The 22,524-nt window shown below is 37.3% G+C and overlaps 1 protein-coding gene across 5 annotated transcripts in view; it reads right to left on the bottom strand.

The window, feature by feature from the left end:
• The window catches only part of Asph (aspartate beta-hydroxylase), a 222,989-nt gene that overhangs the window by 103,520 nt on the left and 96,945 nt on the right, over positions 1-22,524 (bottom strand). For all 5 annotated transcript variants that reach the window (XM_047553821.1, XM_047553827.1, XM_047553834.1 and 2 more), the window contains one exon: positions 21,854-21,895. In XM_047553821.1, the coding sequence (XP_047409777.1) occupies positions 21,854-21,895 (42 nt within the window). The remainder of the gene's footprint in view (positions 1-21,853; positions 21,896-22,524) is intronic.

The raw sequence follows: 22,524 nt of genomic DNA, 5'->3' as shown, positions 1-22,524 counted from the left end.
GCCTTAATCTTGGACCGCAAGTATCCTTTTTATGTAGGACATATTAGAGCTCATTCTGGACTGCCTGGTCCACTTGCCGGAGCTAATGCTGAAGCTGATAGGGCAACAAAAACTGTTTTTGCTTTTACTATGTTAGAACAGGCTAAAATGTTCCATACCCAATTTCATGTTAATTCCACTACCCTTAAAAGAAAATTCAATATTTCTAAAGATGTTGCTAGACAAATTGTTAAAACATGTCAACATTGTGCTCCTCTATTTCCAGTACAGTCTGTTGGAGTAAATCCAAAGGGACTATTACCTAATCATATTTGGCAAATGGATGTTACTCATTTTTCAGAATTTGGAAACCTTAAGTATATTCATGTTTCAGTAGACACCGCTTCAGGGGTGATCATGGCCTCTGCTCACACTGGGGAAAAAGTTAAAGATGTTGTACAACATTGCTTACAAGCATTTGCAGCCTGGGGCGTCCCAAAAATCATTAAAACTGATAATGGGCCGGCTTACACATCCAAAAGTTTTCTTCAATTTACACAAAATTTTAATATACAGCTCATCACAGGAATTCCTTATAATCCTCAAGGACAAGGTATAGTGGAACGCACTCATTTAACGTTAAAAAATTATCTAATAAAACAAAAAGGGGGAATAGGTGCTGACTTTAGAGCACCTAAAGATAAACTAAATCTAGTACTTTTTATTTTAAATTTTTTAAATGTGGATAAGAATGGACATACGGCTGCAGAAAGGCATGCTAATCCCACAAGTACTCAAGTGTGGGTAAAATGGAAAGATATTCTCACAGGAACATGGAAAGGCCCAGATCCAGTTCTTCGGTGGGTCCGAGGGTCTGTTTGTGTTTTCCCGCAGGATCAGCAAACACCGATCTGGATACCTGAAAGGTTGACTAGACTGGTGCATCAAAACAACGATGAAGAACATCGTGCTGATAAGCGCCCTATTAATGATGACATTGACACCGGTGAAGACTCGAGACCTGTGGGCAATAGTTAGAGTTTGGCCATATCCTCTGCCTTTAACTAATACCTCCTCTTTATTCCCTCCCATATTTAGCACTAATGCTTCTACGGGATTGCCTATACCAGCTTCTCCTGTTCAACAAGGGTTCTTCTTCACTCCCAATTTTAATGATAATTTTACAAATAATGATGTTCATTTAGGCATGAGACGTGTCAATCCTTCTACAGCTGGCTACTCTTCACTTAGACCTCAGGATACACTAATTTACAACCTTTCTTTGCTCTCTTAGGAGGACCAGAAATATTACGTTTCCACCTACGCCAGTTTGTGTTTTTTCCCCCCTTTTATGTTTTTGCTAACAAACAAAAAAGATGTTTCTCTCAATCTCTCTCAATGTTGGAATGCTTCTAGGTTCTCATGATCAGTCTTAATGCGTATTCCTACCTTCCTACCAGTCCCAGTCTTTGTTACAGATACAGAACTGCCAGTGCTATTATTAAGAAACAGAAGAGATCTTGGCATCACAGCAGTTGTGATCACTGCCATTGCAGCCTCTGCAGCAGCAGCATTGACACAACCATACAGACAGCAACAACAATCACTTGGCCGAAAATACAGCTGCAGCCTTATAGACTAAAGAGACCCTAAACCAACATCTACTCAGCAGACAGTGGATCAACACTTAAAAGCAGGGATTCTTTTAGTAAACCAGCGAGTGGACTTACTTCAAGAACAAATGGACATTTTACAGGAACTGTTAAACGTGGGATGTATTTATCATCTGGCGGGACTGTGCGTTACACCTGTAGCTTACCATAACTTCAGCTATGCAGCAAACTTGTCTAGAATCTTGTCTGTTCAGCTACGTACCAACTGGTCTTACGAATTTGATAATCTTACTGCTATTCTTAGATCTCAAATTGTTAGCCTTAATGCTACTAGAGTTGGTGTAGCTCCAATGTCTGAAGTGCTAAATTGGCTATCCTCTTCTTTCAGTTTTGTAAAACAATGGGCAGGTATGGGAGCCTTTTGTATCCTCATGGTTATTACTGTTATCTTCCTCACGCGCTTTGTCATGCGCATGCGCCGAGATCAAGCTAGAGATCGTATCATCTTCCATCAGGCCATGGCTGCCCTAGAGGCCAGCAGTTCCCCACAAGTATGGCTCACGATGCTGGACCGCTAGCCAGACGGGTAAGGAAGGAGGTGACTCCGTACCAACCTAAGACAGGAGCTGTAGCATGCTCTGCAGTTATCCGATGACGGGTAAGGACGGTGGTTGACCACTCCGCCTAAGACAGGCACGGTCCCGAGCTTTCCTTTTCTTTTTAAAAGAGAAAAGGGGGAACTGTCGGGGTTTCGGCCGGACCCCTGGCCCTAGGTGTGGCAAGGCCAAGATGGCGCCTGGCAGGATGCCAGTGTGGTTGAGTGTAGCTAGCTTGTGTGCAAACAACTGATGTCACTTGAGGAAGTTTCAGTGATTGGTTGAGGCCCCCTCATGGACGTTACATGATCACTGCATGCCTGTATATGCTGCCTGTATCTGTCCACGCTCTCCCCTCGTGCTCTGTATGATGATTGGTCGCTTGGGGGCATATAGTGAGGTGTAGCTTCCCCCAAAAGAGGAAGAAGAAGCGAGAGAGAAACCATGGCAGACGCGCGCAATAAAGAGCTGAAAAGAACCAGGTGTCGTGTCTCTCTGCGGGCAGGGAGTGCGATAGAGGGGGAAACTTGGGATTGAACTCAGGGACAATCAACCACTGAGCTACATCAGCAGCCCTATTTTATATTTCACTTAGACACAGGGTCTCTCTGAGTTACCTAGCACCTCACTGTTGCTACGGCTCACTTTGAACTTGAGATCCTCCTGCCTCAGCTTCCTGAGCTGCTGGGATGACAGGGATGCTCCATGGGGCTGGTAAGATGGCCACTCTTACGACTTCCTTTCTGCTCTAGCCACTGAATTGGGCAGGAAAAAAAATAATAAAGCATCCTATTTGGAAAGAAAGAAGTAAAACTGTCTTTATACATAACATGAAAATCTTTGTATAAAATCATATATAATCTATAAAAAAAGCAATGTGAAAACAGTTTATCAAGGTTGCAGGATATGAGATCAACGTAGAAAAAGCATTTTGTCTTTTTCACTACTAATAAACATAATTAAAAAAATTACAAGGTAGTTAAAATTACAAAGCAATGCCACTTATAATAGCATCCAAAATAGGATATACTTATGGATAAGTCCAAGAAAGTTACAAAAGACTTTACATGTAAAACCATAACATACCCATGACAGCAATTTCCAAAGACCTAATTAAATGGAGAGATACAGAATGCTCATGGATTAGAAGACTTGGCACAGTAAAGGTGGTTAATTCTTCCCAAATACATAAATTTTCCTTGTTCAATTACAGTCAAAGTCTCAGCAGACTTTTTATATTTGTAAAAATTGATAAACCGATTTTTAAATTCATATGGAAATGGAAAGGAAATGTTACCATAGCCAAAACAACCATGAAAAACAACAAAGTGGCAAGACTAACATTCCCTGATTTCAAGATGCCTTATAAAGCAGTATGGTATTTGTGTATGGATAGTAAAACAGATCAACAGAACTGAAAAGAAGAGTTTAGAAGTACACTCACACATATATGGACAACTAATTTTCAACAAATGTGCAAAGGCAATACCATGGTAAAAGAACAACCTGCTCAGTAAATGCTGCTGGGACAACTGCATATACATATTTCAAAACGAACCGCTTCCCATACCTTTGCTATCAAAAAACTAAATTAGAGTGGAGCACAGACCTAAATGTAGAACCTAAAACTATAAAACTTCCAGAAAAAAATCAAGAGGAAAAAATCTTCATGACCTTAGTTTTGGCAAGTATCCTAAACTCTTGTAATAAATATAAAAATGTAACCACTATACTATTGTAATATCTAAAAAAATTAAGAATAACTGAATATTAAGGTTGAATACTTTCACTGGATAGTCAGGATTTACTTTTTTTTCCTTTATTTATTTATTTATTTATTTTTTAATAGACTGCATTTTGATTCACTGTACACAAATGGGGTATATCATTTTGTTTCTATGGTTGTACATGATGTAGATTCATACCATTCCTGTAATCATACATGTACATAAGGTAATGATGTCTGTCTCATCCCACCATTTTTCATACATTTTCATACATTTTTCATACCTCCCTCTCATTTCCTTCTACATAACATAAAGTTCCTCCATTCTTCTCTTACTCCCCACCTCCCGACCCCCATTATATATCGTCATCCACTTATCAGGGAAAACATTTGACCTTTGGTTTTTTGGGATTGGCTTATTTCACTTAGCATGATATTCTCCAACTCTATCCATTTATCTGCAAATGCCATAATATTACTTTTTTATGGTTACCTTAAAATTTTATATCTTTGGTTTATTAATCTGAAGTGGGATCTAAACAAGGTCCAAAGATTGCAATTGGTTGTGCCTGAAACAAATGAGTCAGAACCTCCCACATAGTTCTGTGAGATATTAATCATCCAATAAGAATCACTGAGCAGAAGAGTACCAAAAACATTTTAGGACCTCCATAGCTATTGTTATGTATATTTATTGAAAATCCAATGTAGAATATGATAATTTCTCCCTTACCTGGTAATCTAAATTTCTTCACTGCATTAATCTGGTAATTTTGAATTCTGTACAGCATAATGAGTGACATTATGACCTCATTAAAGCCAATACACGCCTGGCTCTCCAGACAATGTGGTATCACTGTTGGCTCTAATGAGTGACCATAATGAACTACCATTTTAGCACATATTTATTGAATGCCTCACATATCTATTGAGTGTCCCTTAGTTAGTGTAGGGACAAAAAGATGAACTGATTATAATCCCCATCCTTAAGTACTCCAGACACTAGAAAGTGGTGATGAGGGGAGTAAACAGATTAATGACTAAAATAGAAGGTTGAAACTTATCAGGCAATATAAGAATTACAAAGTGCTTTGGGAAAACAAAGAAACAAGTGTTACTTCTAATTGGTACAATAAGGGAAGAATTTGGGAAGAACCTGATGTTTAATCTGAGCCTAAAAGCATAGAATAATTTCAGATGTGAGGTTGGGAAAAATATTACAAAGAAAGAGACAAGAGTAGGGGTAGAAAGAAAAAGGAGGGAGGTCAGAAATTCATGAAAATTCTGGTGGAGTCTCAGGGTGCTGGGACAAGGACAGTGAGAGTCAAGCATACACAGGCGGCTTGAAAACAGATCAGAGTGTTTCTTGAAGAATAACCTGAGGAGGTTAGACTGCTCTGCAGAAAATGTGGTATCACTGTTTGCTTTAATGAATCACCATTAACAACCTGTTTCAGGAAGCTTCCTTACAATAGATACATATTAGCAGAAGGCCAAAAAGTAGAGGTAGGAAGATCCTATGGTTGTGATGCACAGGGAGAGAAGGTTTAGAGAATGGCAGCATGTGGAGAGAGGAAGAGTTAAATTCCTGGTTTAACTAGGTGGTTAAATTTTAGGGGAGAAAAAAAGATTTGAAAATAAAACTCTTAGGAATAATTAAATTTGAATATATCAAAGAAAAAATTAAAACTGCCATTTCTTATCAGTAAAATTCACATTTAAATAAAGTTATTTCACTTGAACCAAAATCCATGCTTTAGTTTTGTGATGTTTATAGATGATCGTGTTGTTTAACATAATGCGTTACTGAACATACTGTCACTAGGAGAGAAGTGGTGACATTCCAAAACATCACACATTATTGTCAGTCCCAAAGATATGATATGTGTTGTGATCCTTTTTATGAATAATGTGTGGTTTATTTTTATGCAACAGCACACCACATGTTTTGGTTTTTAACAGATGGCAAACTCTTTTTTACCATGGTTTTAAGCTTGCACACTGGGAATGAAAACTATTTATACAGTAAACACTTTAGCTGATCCTATCTTTGGACAAGTTTAATTAAAGAATGAGATACCAATTGCACAATCAAGGAGACTCATGGGAGGAAGCAGGAACTTGCTTCCTTGCTGAATACATTATTTTACCCCAGCAATTTAAAGCACACATGGAAATTAATGGCACTATTGAGTCTTACAATAAATCCCTTAAGCATTTTGCTTTTTTTTGTTAGCTGTTTTCAAACTCCAGTGTTAATAAAGATTTAACACCCAAGGTAGAAAGAAAACTTAACTTACTCTTTAATGAGATGCCATGAAAAGCATACCTCAAACAACTCCCCAATATCCTCACACCTCATTCGGCTTGTGGATGTTCACTTTCCACACATAAACACTTCTAGAGAAACATCCCTGGGGATTTAGCATCTTTTCTCGCAATTAAGACATTACGTACACTGGGATGTCATGTGAATAATGTTGATCACATTCATCAACAGCCTCTTGGAAGAGGAACACACACACAAATGAACAGTACTATCCTTCTTTTACATATGGATTTGGGGATAACATGGCATTTTATATAAAATAATCACTGGAGGGGAAGTAATAATGATAGTTGACTTTATCTATAGTGTGTGACACCAGTGACAAACCAACATGGTCATGCAACGTGCAGAAAAACTATAGGAGGGCAAGTAGAATTAGCTCCTATTTTATACATGGAGAAAGAAAAGCTCCAAGAGGCCCAAAGATGTGTCTCCAAGATCAAATTGCAATTAAGAATTGGTAGAACTGAGATGACACTCTGAACAAGGACACTTTATAGTACACTCCAATAATTTTGAGTGTTGAGTAACACTAGCAGAAGTAATTTAAATGCTTATGGATTAAAAAAATAAAATAATAATAATAATAATAATAATAATAATAATAATGGCTACTTCAATGGCTGACATAGACTGAAAGGCAATTTTGTACCTCTAAATTTCTTACAATGTAAATAAGTGCTTCAACCTCCAAATACCACATTCGGCCACACACTTAAATCTAAAAACAAAACAGATCAGACTCAAAACTCAATCTTGATGCCTGAACAGGAGTGGAAACATCATGTGAGTATTTCTATCACACTGGTGCCAATGCACCAAGTGTTTGATACCATTAATCCAAAAGGCAATTTAAAGATACTCCTCATTTCTCCCTTCCTTTCAAACAAGTCTCTTCACTTGCGTTTTATAATCACAGAGAAATTCTCCAGGAAGCGCATTGTCAAGCTATTATCATACTTCTCAGGGGGTAAAAGACAATCTGCCTCTGGCCTCCTTCCACACAAGGCACAGAGGTAGGCAATTAATGGCACAACAACACATACCCTGCTGGGTCCTGTACTGCTTGACTCTAGTGACTGTCTGAAAGTGGCATGAAAAAATATACTGCAGAGAAATGCACACGGGGTTCGTGGCAGCAGTTAAAAAGCAAGATGCAATATGAATCAAAGTGACAAGGCAGCAAAATTAAAAGCTCAACCAAGTTCATTGGTTTTTATGTTGAAGCTATAATTTGCAATTAACGCTACTTCCACCTTATGACTAGCTGAATGACATTAGTAATAACATCACCAATATGATGGTATAAATGCACAAAGAAGTTGGTGATCCTTGGGGGAGAGGAGCCAAATTTCAATGAAGCATAAAAATCAAGGTTATTACCTGAAACACAACTTTATCAAACCTTGGCTTTTATGTAAAGGATATCAATTAAAGGCCTTATGCTGTATAAATAGATTTCATGCATCTTTATTTCAAGTTTAAAGTGTACTTTTCACAACTTGAACCAAGTTAATATTATAATAACCATAGCTAATTGGCCTGAAAGCTCCAGATAAATAATAAAGAGAGTCCTAGAAGTAGACTGTAATTATATTCCCACATAGTGAAACAGGAACGGGACAAACAGAAGTCATCATGGAGGTATTTTTCAAGGTACTTTTAAAGAATCAAAGTAGAGAAACTGTAAAAGTCACTGAAATAAAAAACAAACATGAATTATGCTAATTTCCCCAAAAAAGTCATGGTTTCAGGTTTCAAGACAGGATTCCAAACAAAATGACCTGCTTTCTGGTTAGCATTGCCCACAATACCCTAAAAATGCATCCTGTTGGAGTAAGGGTGGGTCTGGTATATGCAGATACACCTGTGGTCTTTTTTCTTTATCAACCTATTATCATCCCTTTCACTAAAAATCATTCAGTATCTGAATTCACAGAACTACTACATGGACCACACCCTCAATCACTAACTAAGGTAATTCAAATGTCCCTTCAGGAGGGCTTTAGCTGTTTCCGGACCATACCACTCCCCGGCAGTAGGTTCTTCACTGTTTGATGTTCCCAAGGCAATCTGTTCACAACCTCTACCACCTTATATTGTAGTTATTTGGTTTATTTTTAGAGCACCACAGAGATAGGCACAAAAAAGAAGCCCAAATGTTTGTTAAATTAATGCATTATCCTCCTTGACTAGAAGCTCTTATCTCCTTTATTCAGTTCCCATTTCCATTCTTTAAGAAGGGTCAACATGCAAGAGTTGGCTGAAGTTCCAAGACAAGGGAGAGAGCATATTCCTTGATCCAACACAAATGAAATCCCTATAAAATAAATGTATTAGTATATATGTATATATCTTCATACACACACACACACACACACACACACACTTACATACATACATACATATATTCCCTATTCTTATTCCTTTCATCCACACATTCTGGCTTCCTAAAAAAATATTAACTCAAAGGGAAAAATTCACAGTGTTCTCTATTCTACCATAACCATTGGACAGCTATACACTTGATTTGAAATGAGTTTAGAATTTACAATATAAGTTGCCATATATTTACCTTAAGTGGTTAATATATCTACTCCTTCAAGTTGGGAGAGGTACCATAAAAGAAATGCCTTTAACCACTTCAGAGATGTTCCCTTATTGCTTTACAAGTTCAAAGGAATACAAAATTTCTCCCTGGTAACCCAAGAATGGGTTGATTGTTGTGACCCGGTAAATGTTGAGTATAAGGCATGTCCAGGTCCTTTGAGTAGAAAGCAATAGTAAATGCAATAAAGTAGAAAGCATTTGCTTTTTATTTTAGGGTTATGTTTTCCCCCAATTTATCCCATATAGAAAAATATCTTCAATATGTGCTTTGTTCTGGGTCTTCAGATATTGAGTGATCTACACATGATGAACATTAAGTTAGTGACCTCAAAGAGTTAAGCAGCAAAATCCCTGAAAAGAAATTTCTGTCCCTGGCTGGGATGGCAGGGTGAATAGAGCACAGCATGGGTGCAGTGGGAGAGGTGGGCGACTTGGGGTAACTTGGGGCAATATGCAGCCCAGAAGTGGAAGTGAGTTCCTCCTAGTCAAAGGCCAAAGGCAGTCACTGTCCTTCCCAAGCAGGATGTTTGCAGCATCAGCAAAGACTCACCTTTCTCCCCACCTCTGTTGGCATCCATGCAACCATTACTACTAGTATAAGAAAGAGTTGGACCTTTGAAAGCATCATTAATAAAAACAATGTTCTTCAGTACCTGAAGTGTAAGCATGGGTAGGCGGCAAGTGACAATGTGTTACACTTATTCTCTTAGTCCTGATTTACATTGCAAGATTTAGCAAAAAATGAATCAGAGCAAGGTGAAAGTGCACAAATGAGACAGACCATGGACTACAAAAGAAGAAAGGACTGCAGGATCTGACTAGATGAAGTGGAAGAAGAAAGAGCATTCTAGCAAAAAGGAAGCATGACTAACATTCCACAGTGCCAAGGAAAGATAGTAGACTGGCTCCCCACACAGGCAGAATGTAGTACAATCACCCAAACTGAAACAGAAGACTTGATTTATTTTCACTATTACCAAAGAAATAGTCCCCCTTGACTGAGGGGGATATATTCCAAGACCCCCCAGGGATGTCTGAAACCACAGATAGAACCCCATATATACTATAGTCTTTTATATGCATACATACACATGATAAGATTAATTTAAAAATCAAGCAAATTTAGAGATTAACAATAACTAATAATAAAACAGAACAAGTATAACAGTATACCATAGTCAATGTGTGAATGTGGATTCTCTTTTTCTTAAAATATCTTACTGTATTCCCTTCTCCCTCCTTGTGACGACAGGAGATGATACAATGTCTGCCTGAGGAGATCAAGTGAGGAGACTCTTGCAGGCACTATGATAGTGTTAGGCTACTGTTGACCTTCCGATGATAGGTATTTCTGTGTTGGAGGCAGTAGATGACCATGAGTAACTAAAACCATGGAAAGCAAAACTGCACCTAAGAGTGAGCTATTGTACTTTCTGTTGTCAAAATATACTTCATTTTTAAGTGAAAATATATAAACAGATGACAAGAATTATTGTTGCAAATGCCCGTAGAACCTACCATTATACCACAAGGATGAAAAAATTCTGGGGAAAGAGCTCTACAGAGCTCAGATGAAGGTAATTTTCAGTAGTGTATACTTCAAATCAATGCCCTCTCCAATTTAAGGTCTTGATTAAATCAATGAATATATTCAATTACTCACTGTCTTTTTATGGTACATTTTTACTAGTTTAATTTTAAGTTAGTTTGGGCATATGCTACTATTATGTTAATCTTTAAGTTTTTCACATACAGACAAGGTATGAACACACACAAATATGGAGTATCCTGATTTAAAGACAATGCCTCAGTTCCTATCAATTAAAAAATTAAGATCCTAATGATAATTTTAATAAAAATGCATTCATCTGTTTTTTTTTTTGTTCCTTTAAGAAAACTATTTTGTTTTCCTGCTCACACTGTCACAATCATTACACAAATTAGCTTTGTAAAACGTGGAGTGCTCAATGGGAAGCATTAGAATGGGATTTTAATGATAACGAAGAATTTGCTATTATTGTCCTGTGGTGTGTTTGACTGAAGATTCACTCTGGCGGAAACAGGTGTCCTGAATTATCTATCACATGTCCTACAGTACGGTTAAAATCATGAAATGAAAAATAAAAACAAAGCAAATGTGTATTTCAACACAGCTAAAAACCTCTACTATACTTGCTGAGACTGGTAATATATGCTGAGCTTATTTAGAATCACTGAAATTGCTGTAATTAAACTCCTCTCTAAATCAGACTTGTATAAGAGTCAGAAATCTCCTATAATTAACTTATCTGTAGAAGTAATCAGACAATAACTGCTGGTGTATTTTAGGAACCACTAAAACTACTGTAGCTGTTGAATGTAATGACTATAATAAATCTTCAACAGCAGTTATCTCATAACCTCTTTTCACAGCTGCAAGGGTGGGAGGGAGATTGGCTTTTCAAAGCTTTTCCCTGAGTTAGTTTAAATGTGCTATTGCTACATTGCTCTTCTACAATAAGGGGAAATTACTAAGGCATCATGGTGTGGCCTGAACTGAACCACCAGCTGGTGCCACAACATCTACATGGACTGTTAGTACCAATAATGAGGAACACCTAGTGTTTTAGGACTGCTAAAACAATGAGTTAAAGTCTGTTCAATGGGCAGCTAAAAGACAAAAATCTTATTATAATGACCAAGCTGTAATTATGTTCAAGGTAGTGATGACTTCATGGAGCCTGCACACATCAATGGAAAGGAAACTCAAAGACTGAATAGTTGCAACTTAATGATAGATATCTTCAAAGTCAGGTACTACAAATCTTTTCTCAACAAGATGAATGAGTAAATTCATCAAGGGAAGGTTTACACTTTGCACTTCTCAAGCTTGCAAGTCATCCAAATCAAGTCTGTTCAATGCTTTTGTACATATTTTGTTAGTTTGGAATAGAAAAATATGATAGTCAGGAGGGATTGTTGGACCTGATTCCAGTCATTCTCTCACATATTCATTCATGTGCTCACTTATTCCAACCATTATGAATCTGCAAGACATTATATATGAGGAGGCAAGAAAGAAACCACTGAGATGTTATATTCCCAATATCAAAAACCAATCAGGGACTAAGTAACAATAACACAAATGAAAATCCTAAAATCAACAAGAAAAATCCCAGTTCAACAGTTTCAGAAAAAAATGAGCAAAAATTATAAATAAGCAGCTCAGAGTCAGGGATTCCAGAAGGGCTTACAAATTGAGATGCTCAGCTTTTCTAGAATTCAGAGAATATTTGTACTAGCATTGTATTAAGTCAATGAAATATCACTAAGACATTAAAACAGTTTATGAAGACATATTATTGAATTCAGGCAGAAACCTAAAGCACTTATTCTTGAAAAACTGTTTCTGCTTTAGGTAGGAATAACGAGTCTGTGGCTTTTATTGCAAGGGGGTGTTCTCCAACTGCTTCAAGTCAGTGGAAAACTGTGGCCTTCCCTACTGAAGGGAGCAGATGACAGAATTCAGAGCAACAGGATAGGTAGAAGTTTAAAGAGGAATTCTGAAAGTGAGAGATACACAGAAGAGCTAAGACACTAATCTGATAGTAAATTCTGCCCAAATCCCTGGCTGAATGGTCACTTTTTACCTCTCTGGGCAAACCCAGAGAGCCTGGAGAAAAAGTAGATAGATACTTGAGAGGGATGGATTAGCTATATGAGACTGCAAAATAAATCACTACCAAACTTAGCAACTGGAAGCACCCTTTAACATTACATTTATTCTCTTATACAAGTTTCTTGCTACATGAAGCTGGCTGCTCATATACAACATGACGGCTTGTTTACCCCAGAGCAAATGATTCAAAGAATAGCAAGGTAAAGACAGCAACCTCTTTTCTCACCTATCCTAGGTAGCCACACTCTATCATTTCTAAAATATCCTGTGGGTCACACAAGTCAGCCATATCCAGTAGAGAGAGGACTGCCCAGAGGCATGAATACCAAAAGGGGAGAAAAATGGTATGGGAGGTAGCTGAGAATCAACTTCAGACAGAACTACTTCTGCTGAAATTTACAGGTTTGTTATGTCTCATGTGAGTAAATTTTCAGCAGCAAAACATAGAAGTCTCACTGCCTTAGGGTTCAAGAAGGAAGAACATGGGGCACAAAGCAACTGGAAATTTAGATGGTGAATTGGAAAACAAAATACCTGACAGAGATAGTAACTGCATCACACTGCAGAGGAGTCAGATTTTTCAGCTTGAGTTCAGACATGTTAATTGCTTACTATAACCAGTCATCAGAAAAAAAAATTTCTAGAGTTGCTATAACATATTACATATACATCTAGTTTTCAAGCAAATCTAGCTTTTAAAAAAAACTACTAGGCATGCAAAGAAACAGGAATCTCCTGATTCACAATCAGAAAAAAATAGTAGTTAATAGAAACCGCCTCATAATATACCCAGATATTGACACTTAGGTCAACTTTATCAAAAGTAATACTTCGAATCAGTGATTATAAATAAATACAAATAATTCAAGAAAAACATGGTGTTAATGAGTGAACAGGCATAAATCTCAATAGTGAAAAAGAAACACTTAAAAAAAAAAGTAACTGAAAATCTAGAGCCAAAAAGAATGGTAGCTGAAATGAAAATGTTACTAGATGGGCCCTACAGCAGATTTGAAATAGAAGAACTGGTGAACTTGAAGATACAGGAATAAAAATTATGTAATCCAGCAGGGGAAAAGAAAAGAACAACAACAAAACAAAAAGCAAAACAAAACAAGATTCAGAGACCAGTGGGACGTTATCAAGCAGTTTAACATACATGTAGTTGGAGTCCCAGAATAGGCAAGTCAGAAAAAAGAAAAATCACTTTCAGAAACTGTGGTTGGAAAATGCTACCAAAAGATTTAGTGAGGTTGAACATTTTTTTCATATATCTGTTGATTGCTTGTAGATCTTCTTCTGTGAAGTGTCTACTCGTTTCCTTAGCTCATTTGTTGATTGGGTTATTTGTATTCTTGGTGTAAAGTTTTTTGAGTTCTTTATAGATTCTGGAGATTAGTGCTCTATCTGAAGTATGTGTGGCAAACATTTTCTCCCACTCTGTAGGCTCTCTCTTCACATTGCTGAGAAAAAAGCATTTTAGTTTGAATCTATCCCAATGATTGATTCCTGCTTTTATTTCTTGTGCTTTGGAAGTCATGTTAAGGAATTCTGATCCTAAGCCAACATGATGAAGATTTGAACCTACTTTTTCTTCTATAAGGTGCATGGTTTCTGGTCTGATTCGAAGGTCCTTGATCCATTTTGAGTTGAGTTTTGTGCAGGGGGGGAGATAGGGGTTTAGTTTCATTAGGTTGCATATGGATTTCCAGTTTTCCTAGCACCATTTGTTGAACAGGCTATCTTTTCTCCATTGTATGTTTTTCGCACCTTTGTCTAGCATGAGAAAACTGGAACCAACCTAGATGCCCTTCAATTGATGAATGGATGAAGAAACTGTGGTATATATTCACAATGGAACATTACCATAAAGAAGAATAAAATTATGACATTTGCAGGCAAATGGACAAAGTTGGAAAATATCTTGCTAAGTGAGATAAGCCAATCCCAAAAAACCAAAGGCTGAATGATCTCTCTGATTAAGTGGATGGTGATACATAATGGGGGGTGGGAGGGAGGCAAGAATGGAGGAAGAATGTTGTTATATATTTAGGTGAGATAAACATTTAAATCAGAAGATTTGGGGTAAAATGGAGTACTCTGTATAATATTTCTAGCTGTATTTATATTGATGTCTATGCCATCTACATTTACTTCTCTGCAAACACCCACACACATCCTACTGCTTTTGTTTCTCTGGGGAAAGCTGACAACTGTGATTAATACCAAAGGAGAGGGTTAGTCATGGTTCTGATCCTCAAGAAGCTTTTCACCTAGAAATTAAGGGGAAAACTCAAAATTCATTCTAAAAATTTAGAAGTACAGAGTATCTTGGGGACACAAAGGAGAAGCACATCTCTGGTTGGGTAGAAGATGGGAGTGTAGTCAGGAAAGGCTTCCTGGAAGAGGTAACTTCTATGTTTAGTTTTAAGGATTAGGAATTTGCCAGATGAAAGGGAAGGAGAGAGAAAGAAAATTTTGAACAGAGGAAAACCACAAGCAGGAGCAATAGCCTAAGATGCTCTGTGCTGTGCCAAGGAGTTTAATTTTTATCCTTAGGGCAATGAAGAACAGCTTTGTTCAAATGTGTTGTGTACAGTTTTAAGGGTCACAAGAAAAGCTTCTCAGGAGATATATTTTTTCAAAAAATAGGGACACATCAGAATGAGTTTTGATTATTACTCATGTTGGTTCTATCTTTATTTTTCTTATGATACAGAAAACTAAGAACTATCCATATAAGGTCCTAGTTGCACCATGCTGATTGACTGGCTATATTATAGCCAGCTCAGCCTTTTCTTTAAGTGGCATTGCAAATGTGAGTCGGCTCCTATCAATGTGACTTGTTTTCTAGTGCCATCTGGTGTTCCACTGGGGCACTATTCTTTTTAAAAGAATGCACATACTAACCAAGAAAGCTATAAACGCCTTTCAAAAGACATTCACCATTTGTACTGCTTAAGCGTATCCTTAGTTGTAATGAACACTATAATGGGATATTAGATATTACTCTAAATCCAAGGAAAATTACAGGAAAAGTTCATGATACAAATGTATTTTATCTAAGCGTGCACACACACACACACAATTTCCACTCACCACCTCTACCTTACATCCTAATCCTAATCAATATCATTCCTCCTCTGGACTACTGCAATGGTCTCCCAGTGAGTCTCCCAGCTTCCAATCTTGCATCCTTACAGCCAGAACAAGCCTTTGAAAACAGAAGGCAGATCCTATTAATTTGCTCAGAATCTCCTAGTGGTTTCCCATCATACTGGAGAAAATACAAAATTCTTCACTATGGCTTCCAAAGTCCTTTGTGATTTGGACCCTCAACTTCTCTGATATCAGCCATTCCTTCATCTTCTCTCATACATTCTACACCAGCAATCACCTGCTTGCTAACCCTCAAACATGCTAAGAACACATTCTCAGGGACTATGAATACCCTCTTCAACCCCTGGATTATCTTCTGCCATATGGGAGAAGAGAGTCACTCCCTGGGTTCTTCAAATCTCTGACTAAATGTCAACAGAGGGCCACACATACAGTGACACTGCTTGCTACTGTTTGTTTTGTATTCCTTTTGACACTTGCCATTACCTGCTATAATCTAATTTTTAAAACTGCTTATCTACAACACTAATAACACCAAAATATAAGTTCAGATTGAGCATCCCTAATCTAAAAATCCAAAACCCAAAATACTTGAAAATGCATAACTTTTTGAGTACTGACATGATGCCACAAGTGGAAAATTCCACTTCATGAAAAATTTTGTTTCAAGCATAAAAGTATTAACAATTCTGTATAAAACTGCTTCATGCTATGTGTAAAAGGTATGTATGAAACATTCATGAATTTCATATTTACATCTAGGTTCCATCCCCAAGATATCCTATCAGATATATGCAAATATTAAAAAATATGAAAAATTCAAAATCCACAATACTTGTAATTCCAAGCATTTTAGATCGGGGATGCTTAACCTGTACCATGAGAACTGGGACTTTGTTGTATTAGTCTTGCAGGCCCAGTGCCTAAAACAGTTTTTGGCACAAGATAAGTACTGAATATGTATTGAAAAATGTATGAATAAAAACAAATGCTGGAATTTGACATCTAATAAAGCATCTTTGAATTGCATTACTTTATAGTTCACATCCACATTTTGTGGTTGTGGAAAATGGAATACATGGGGAAAGATGACATCCAGTGGGGAGAAACTGATATAGCAATTGTATTTAAAGCAGATATAAATAGTTTGATTCAATTTCAGAATCAGGCATTCCCAAAAGAAGACCTATTTTGGAATAAGCCCTATTTCAATCTTTTGACTCTACCAAAGTAAACAAAATCCAATTCCCTAAAAGAAGAAAGTAATCATGTATAATTATTAATTCTAAGAAACTGGGTCTTCTTACTCTCATTAGTAGTTCCTCATCAATATTCTTGAGGGAACACAATACAGGTAGAAAATAACTCAACCTGATAATTCATTTCATCCTGAGAAAAAGTTATAATTGTCCTTTTAAAAAAAAACTCAATTTCTGTTATTATGAAACTCAAGTCTCACTGAGTACTGAAGCATGGTATTTATTTTTTTCGACCATGGAAAATGGAAAATCTCCCTTCCCTCACTTCCTTCCAGTTAAGAGCAACATATGAATCTCTTTGACTAAAATAATATATGGGACTACCAAAACTGACAGTTTGCTCAAGCAGAATTTTTAATGAATGGGTGGTAGCACTGATTCATTATTTCTTTTAATTCTGACTATATTTGCACATTTCACTCTTCATAGAATACTTCAGTTACAAACATTTTTGGTTGGTACTGACCTAAGTGGACAATTTTAAGGGATAGTAGTATAAAGTCATCAGGCGCTGTGCACTGTAATCCCTGCAGGTCCAGAGACCCCAGCTCCCAGCTCCCCTGGAAAATGCCCTTTAGGATCAAAGCCCTGGAGGCCTGAACTGAGCACAGGGTATGAAAGGCAGCGTGAGGGTCCTTGTGTATTTACAATAAACCCGATAAACAGGATCCCACCTCTCCTGTTCCTACTTTTGTATGAATGCATTTGGTGGACCTCCTAGAAGCTAACCAGTTAATGTGTTAATGAGAGAGGGCTCTGGTAGGGACAGAGATGTGGCTGGGCTGGGTTTAGCATCCCATAGGCGGAGAAAAATATCTTCTTTCCCTGCCATGGTCTGTTAACTGCATATCATGAATTCTCAGCTTTCTTAGGATGCTCCAGCTTCTTAGGCCCTTCTTTTATTCCTCAGAACTTTTGCAGACTCTTGTCTGCTACAGTGCTCCAGACTAGTAGCACTAGTCTTTGCATACCTGCCTGGATGGTATTGCCAAGCTGCTCGGAGACCTTCCCTTGAATAAGTTCCCTTCAGCACACTCTCTTGTTGTGTTTTCTCAAAACAGTAATCACAGCTTCAGTCCGAGGTGCACAGCTGACCTTCCTATTGGGAGCTCCCTGAAAGAAGGATGCTTGGTCCCAACTGTACCCTACTGACTAGAAAAAGGGCAAAGTAATTGGTCATTTTTTTCTTGATTTTATGAGTGCATAGATTTTTAAAATGTATATATATTCTGATGACCTAATGAGCTTTTTAGTATCAAATGGTAGCCATGTTCCTAACATATGGTGGTTGAGCATATCTCAGTAATAAAAAGAATAAGATACTACATGCCTGAGACTACCAATTGCTATTTCCTCCAATATTCAATATTCCTTTCTTCCTCAGAAGTAAAACACTGAAATTTAACTTTAACAAAATTCTGTCAGTTAAATGTCCTTCTAAGAAGTTTACTTCCTCCAATCCCCCTTCCTGTTATCTGGAAGAAGCTATAACAGCTGGTACAAGAATAGTCCTTTTGGAACATGAGGTTATGAACCAAGGATGACAGAATGGCAAGACAGGAACTACATCCCTCATGATCTGGTCCCAGGATATGAATGTGGGTAAGAAATGAACTCCTACCTTTTTTAAGTCACTGAAATGTGAGCTGTTTAGATCATATGTAATTGAATATAACTGTAAGATTACTCTGGAATCTGGGCTCATGAGGAGAGAGACTTCTGTGAACTTGATGTCAGAGTGTGGCCTTAGTCTATAACATCAGTGGCCTTGGAGCCATGGGAGAAATGTTCCATGGTACCCAGCAGATTGAGTGATATAGAGCATATCGGCAATTGCAATTGCTTCATAAAGCTAGACTTTTTCATGGGCTGGGGATATAGCTCGGTTGGTAGAGTGCTTGCCCAGTATTGCAAAAAAAAAAAAAAAAAAAAAAGCAAAACTAGACTTATTCAATTTAAAAACTGCTCTTTATGTGTCTTATTTTTGGGTTTAAAAATACCTTTGATTTTACAATTATGATAGATGTGGAGTTTCAAAAAGTACCATCTTAGCTAAATTACAAAATTGGCGCAGCTTTGTTAAATGTACAAATCTATCAATTCAATTACTAACTAAAGTAGCCTGAAGATCAGGTATTTGGGTAATAACAGTGGTTGAATTTGGACAACTCTAATATTAGCAGATTGCATTTATTATTTACAAATAATGTTTTCTTCTTATCTTTCTGCTATGACATATCCCAAGGCATAAGAATCATTATCCTCATCCCTAGATGAAGAAATCAAAGGTTAAAGAGTTTTAAAATAAATATTTTCTTCTCCTTGTTAGTTCAGTGCTCCAAACAGTGTAAGTGCAAGGATTCCCTATGTCCCCTGTGGTTGGCCACATAAAGTCACAGGAGACCTTGTAATTGCTCTGGTTTCTTTAGGTGAGTGCCTTCTGGGTTCTGGCTCTTAATCCTACAATTTGAGTTATGTAAAGTCTTTAATGTCTTTTACTATTAATACTTATTAATTTAAAAACAGTAGAAGTTCATTCAATACATATTTGTTGAGTGCCTACTGTGTGCAAGCTTGTGCTAGGTCCAGGAGATGCAGCAGTGAGCAAAACAAGCACAGATGTTCTTCCTGGTATCTTCATTCCAGAAAATACCAAAAAATTAAACTACCCATTCTATCACATGGTAAAAATGCAACGGAGAAAATAAAAGTAAGGATGTGGAATACGAGGGGGTTAAAATCTTAAATAAAATCAGGGTCGGGGGTTCACAGCTGAGGAAAGACTGTAGGAACAAGCCATGTAGACATCTTGGGGAAGAACATCCAGCCTGGAGAGGGCAGCCAGTGCAAAGGTCTTGCTCCTATGTGTGCCTGGCATGGAAGACAGTGTAAGTGTGCTGGAGGGACCAAAGCATTGACAGTCACAGATAGGAGGATGGAGAGGAAACCAGCAGAAGGAAAAGCAGAGACAGATTGTATGAGGCCTTCTAAACCATCACAGAGGGCTCTGTTTTCACTATGAGGAAGATAAGAATATGCTGGAAGGATCTGGGTAACACAATAAGAGATAGGTTTAAAAGGATCAATGTGGCTACATATTGAAAAAGAAGATAGAGGCACAAAGGTGGAAGTGGAAAGACCAGTTAGGAAACTTCTAGAATAACCCAGGCAGCAAATGGTCATGGCTTGGACCTGGTAGTAGCAGGTGAAGGTGGCGGGAAGGAGTTGGATTCTCAATGTACCCAAAAGAAGGTGGCTGACATGTGCTGATGGATGATGGAGAGGCATGAAAGAGAAGGGTCACAGGAACTGGGTGTTTTAAGAGAGGAAGATCCAGAGTTCTGTTTCACACCAGAGTCTGAAGTCATTATTAGGCCTACAGTTGAGGTCATCAGAGAGATACCAGGTAGATGGCTGGACCTACAGTCTGGAGTCAGGGGAAGAGCCCCAGGCTGTGGGTATATGAGTCATCATTGGCATATAGAATATTTAAAGCCAAGGATTAGATGAGATAATGAGGGAGTGCATGTAGATAGAGAATCACCCTGAGGACTGAGTCCTGAGTCCTCCAGTGTTTAAAGGTCAGGGAGATGAGGAGCATTTATCCAGAGAGCCTAGGAAGAAGCCAGCAGGAGAGAGTAGAAGAAAACCAAGAGAATGTGGCATCGGGCAAGACAAGAAAAGGAAGTGTTTGCAGAAGAGGAAGTGATCAACTTCAACAAGGGTTGTTGATACAGTCCTTTCGGCTTTATGATTTTTCTCCTTAGCATTGGTCTATCAATTATAGTTAGGTCATAAGTATATTTAAAGATGGGAGGAAAGGCAGGACAGAGCATGTGTGAGTATAATGATGGAGCAATCCCAGTCACCTAAAAGACAATCAACAGTTTCCAATATTGAGGAGAAAACTACAGAATTATAAGTATATTTAGAAAAACACAGGGAATTACTAGAGAGCACTAAAAGAAGGTTGATGAGTGAGACTCAGCAACAGGAAGTGATAGCCTAAGGACTATTGCTTTACATTTAATACTTAACCTGTAAAACTACATCCTTGTATTACTTTGAAATAAACTGAAAAACAACTAGTCATAAAAAACTGCACAAACTTGATAACTCATCTTCAATCTGTGAGCTAGGATATCACAGTCAGAAGTCAACAGTTTTATAGTTCACCAAGTATTTGTAGAGTACATATGTTCTACAATTTCAAACACAGATGCTGCTCTCATCACTCTAAATTAGAGGTATTCCTGAAATTATAATTATACTTAATTATGAAAGATTTTGTCATTCAGCTGATGCTAAAAGTGTAACAACTATTCTGTGACCAGCCGTATAATTCTTTTAATGTTAAATTTAGATCTTCACTCTGAATAAGTTCAGGAACCTCTGTGAAAGTTGAACTCAAAATTATTGAGTTTTAAATTTTATTAGGATGCCTTTGTAATAAACTTTTGGAAGGCAGAGGTAATTCTTTTAACATGGCTATACCTTTTGTGTGTCTTTCTTTTCAACAATTTAGTCCCTTGAAAAGAGATACTATGTTCTAGTAATCTTTGGATTCCCCATACCTAGCACAGTTGTGAACATATTAACAATAAATAATATTTAATACTTCCTAAGTGCTTTCCCTATGCCTGGCATTGCTTTAGGAACTTTGCATATATTTTCATTTAATTGTGGAAACAGCTTTCTGGAAGAGGAAATTGAGGGATAAAATTTTTAAGTAATTTTTTCAGACACATATATAAATGGCAAAACTAGGAGTAGACCCCAGGCAATCTCTCTCTGAGTGTTAGATCCTAATGTTTATGTACAACATTAATAAATGTTTATTGATAAAATCATTGAAATAATGAAATTAGTGGCATACCCTTTTAACTAGAGATATGAGATAAAATCATCATTATTCTTCAATGGTATGACTTTTTCAAACAGTATGACTGTTTGACAATCTCACCTTTTTGTTTTTGTTCTTGATCATCTGTTTTTCTATTTGTTTCTGAAAATTAAAGACAAAACAAAGTAATTACTGTGCAAGTCACCATTTAATATCTCAAAATACATAATATTTTAATGAATTTCAATGAACATAATTTAAGCAAAATATTTCTGGGCATATGATTCAATTTTCCTAAACCCTGAATTCTTTGCACATGCAATCGATTCATTACAAAATAATTAAGATCTGGGATCATTTGAATTACTTTAAAAAGTCACTGAACCATGGCTAGGAATCAGGTTCTAGTCTAAGTGCTCCTCATTTATGAGAGTTAACATGAGTCATTTTCACCAATTCTAAGTGTTCCTATAGATAAAAGGCAAACTGGGATGGAGACAAACCATCTGCAGAGTTTCTTCGATATTTTAATTGACTCCTAACATGATAAGTCTGCTTTTATAATGACACCATATGCTTTAAAAGAATGCAGCATGTCCCACTACCTGGAATATTAGTCTCCCTGTGCTAAGAACTTCACACATACTCAGATGATCCAGTGGTGATGTGGGGGTGCCCACACTGAAGCTTGGGTGTATACCTTTAGCTCCCTTGCTGAAAAGCCCTAGATGAACAGAAGAGCCCATCTCTGGCAGCTAAATATGAAGTTAATCACAGTTAGTGTCTCTCTC

This window comes from Sciurus carolinensis, chromosome 1 (assembly GCF_902686445.1).
Source record: "Sciurus carolinensis chromosome 1, mSciCar1.2, whole genome shotgun sequence".
NCBI lineage: Eukaryota > Metazoa > Chordata > Mammalia > Rodentia > Sciuridae > Sciurus > Sciurus carolinensis.
The sequence above is the reverse complement of the archived record's forward strand: the minus strand, read 5'-3'. Positions and strand labels throughout refer to the sequence as shown.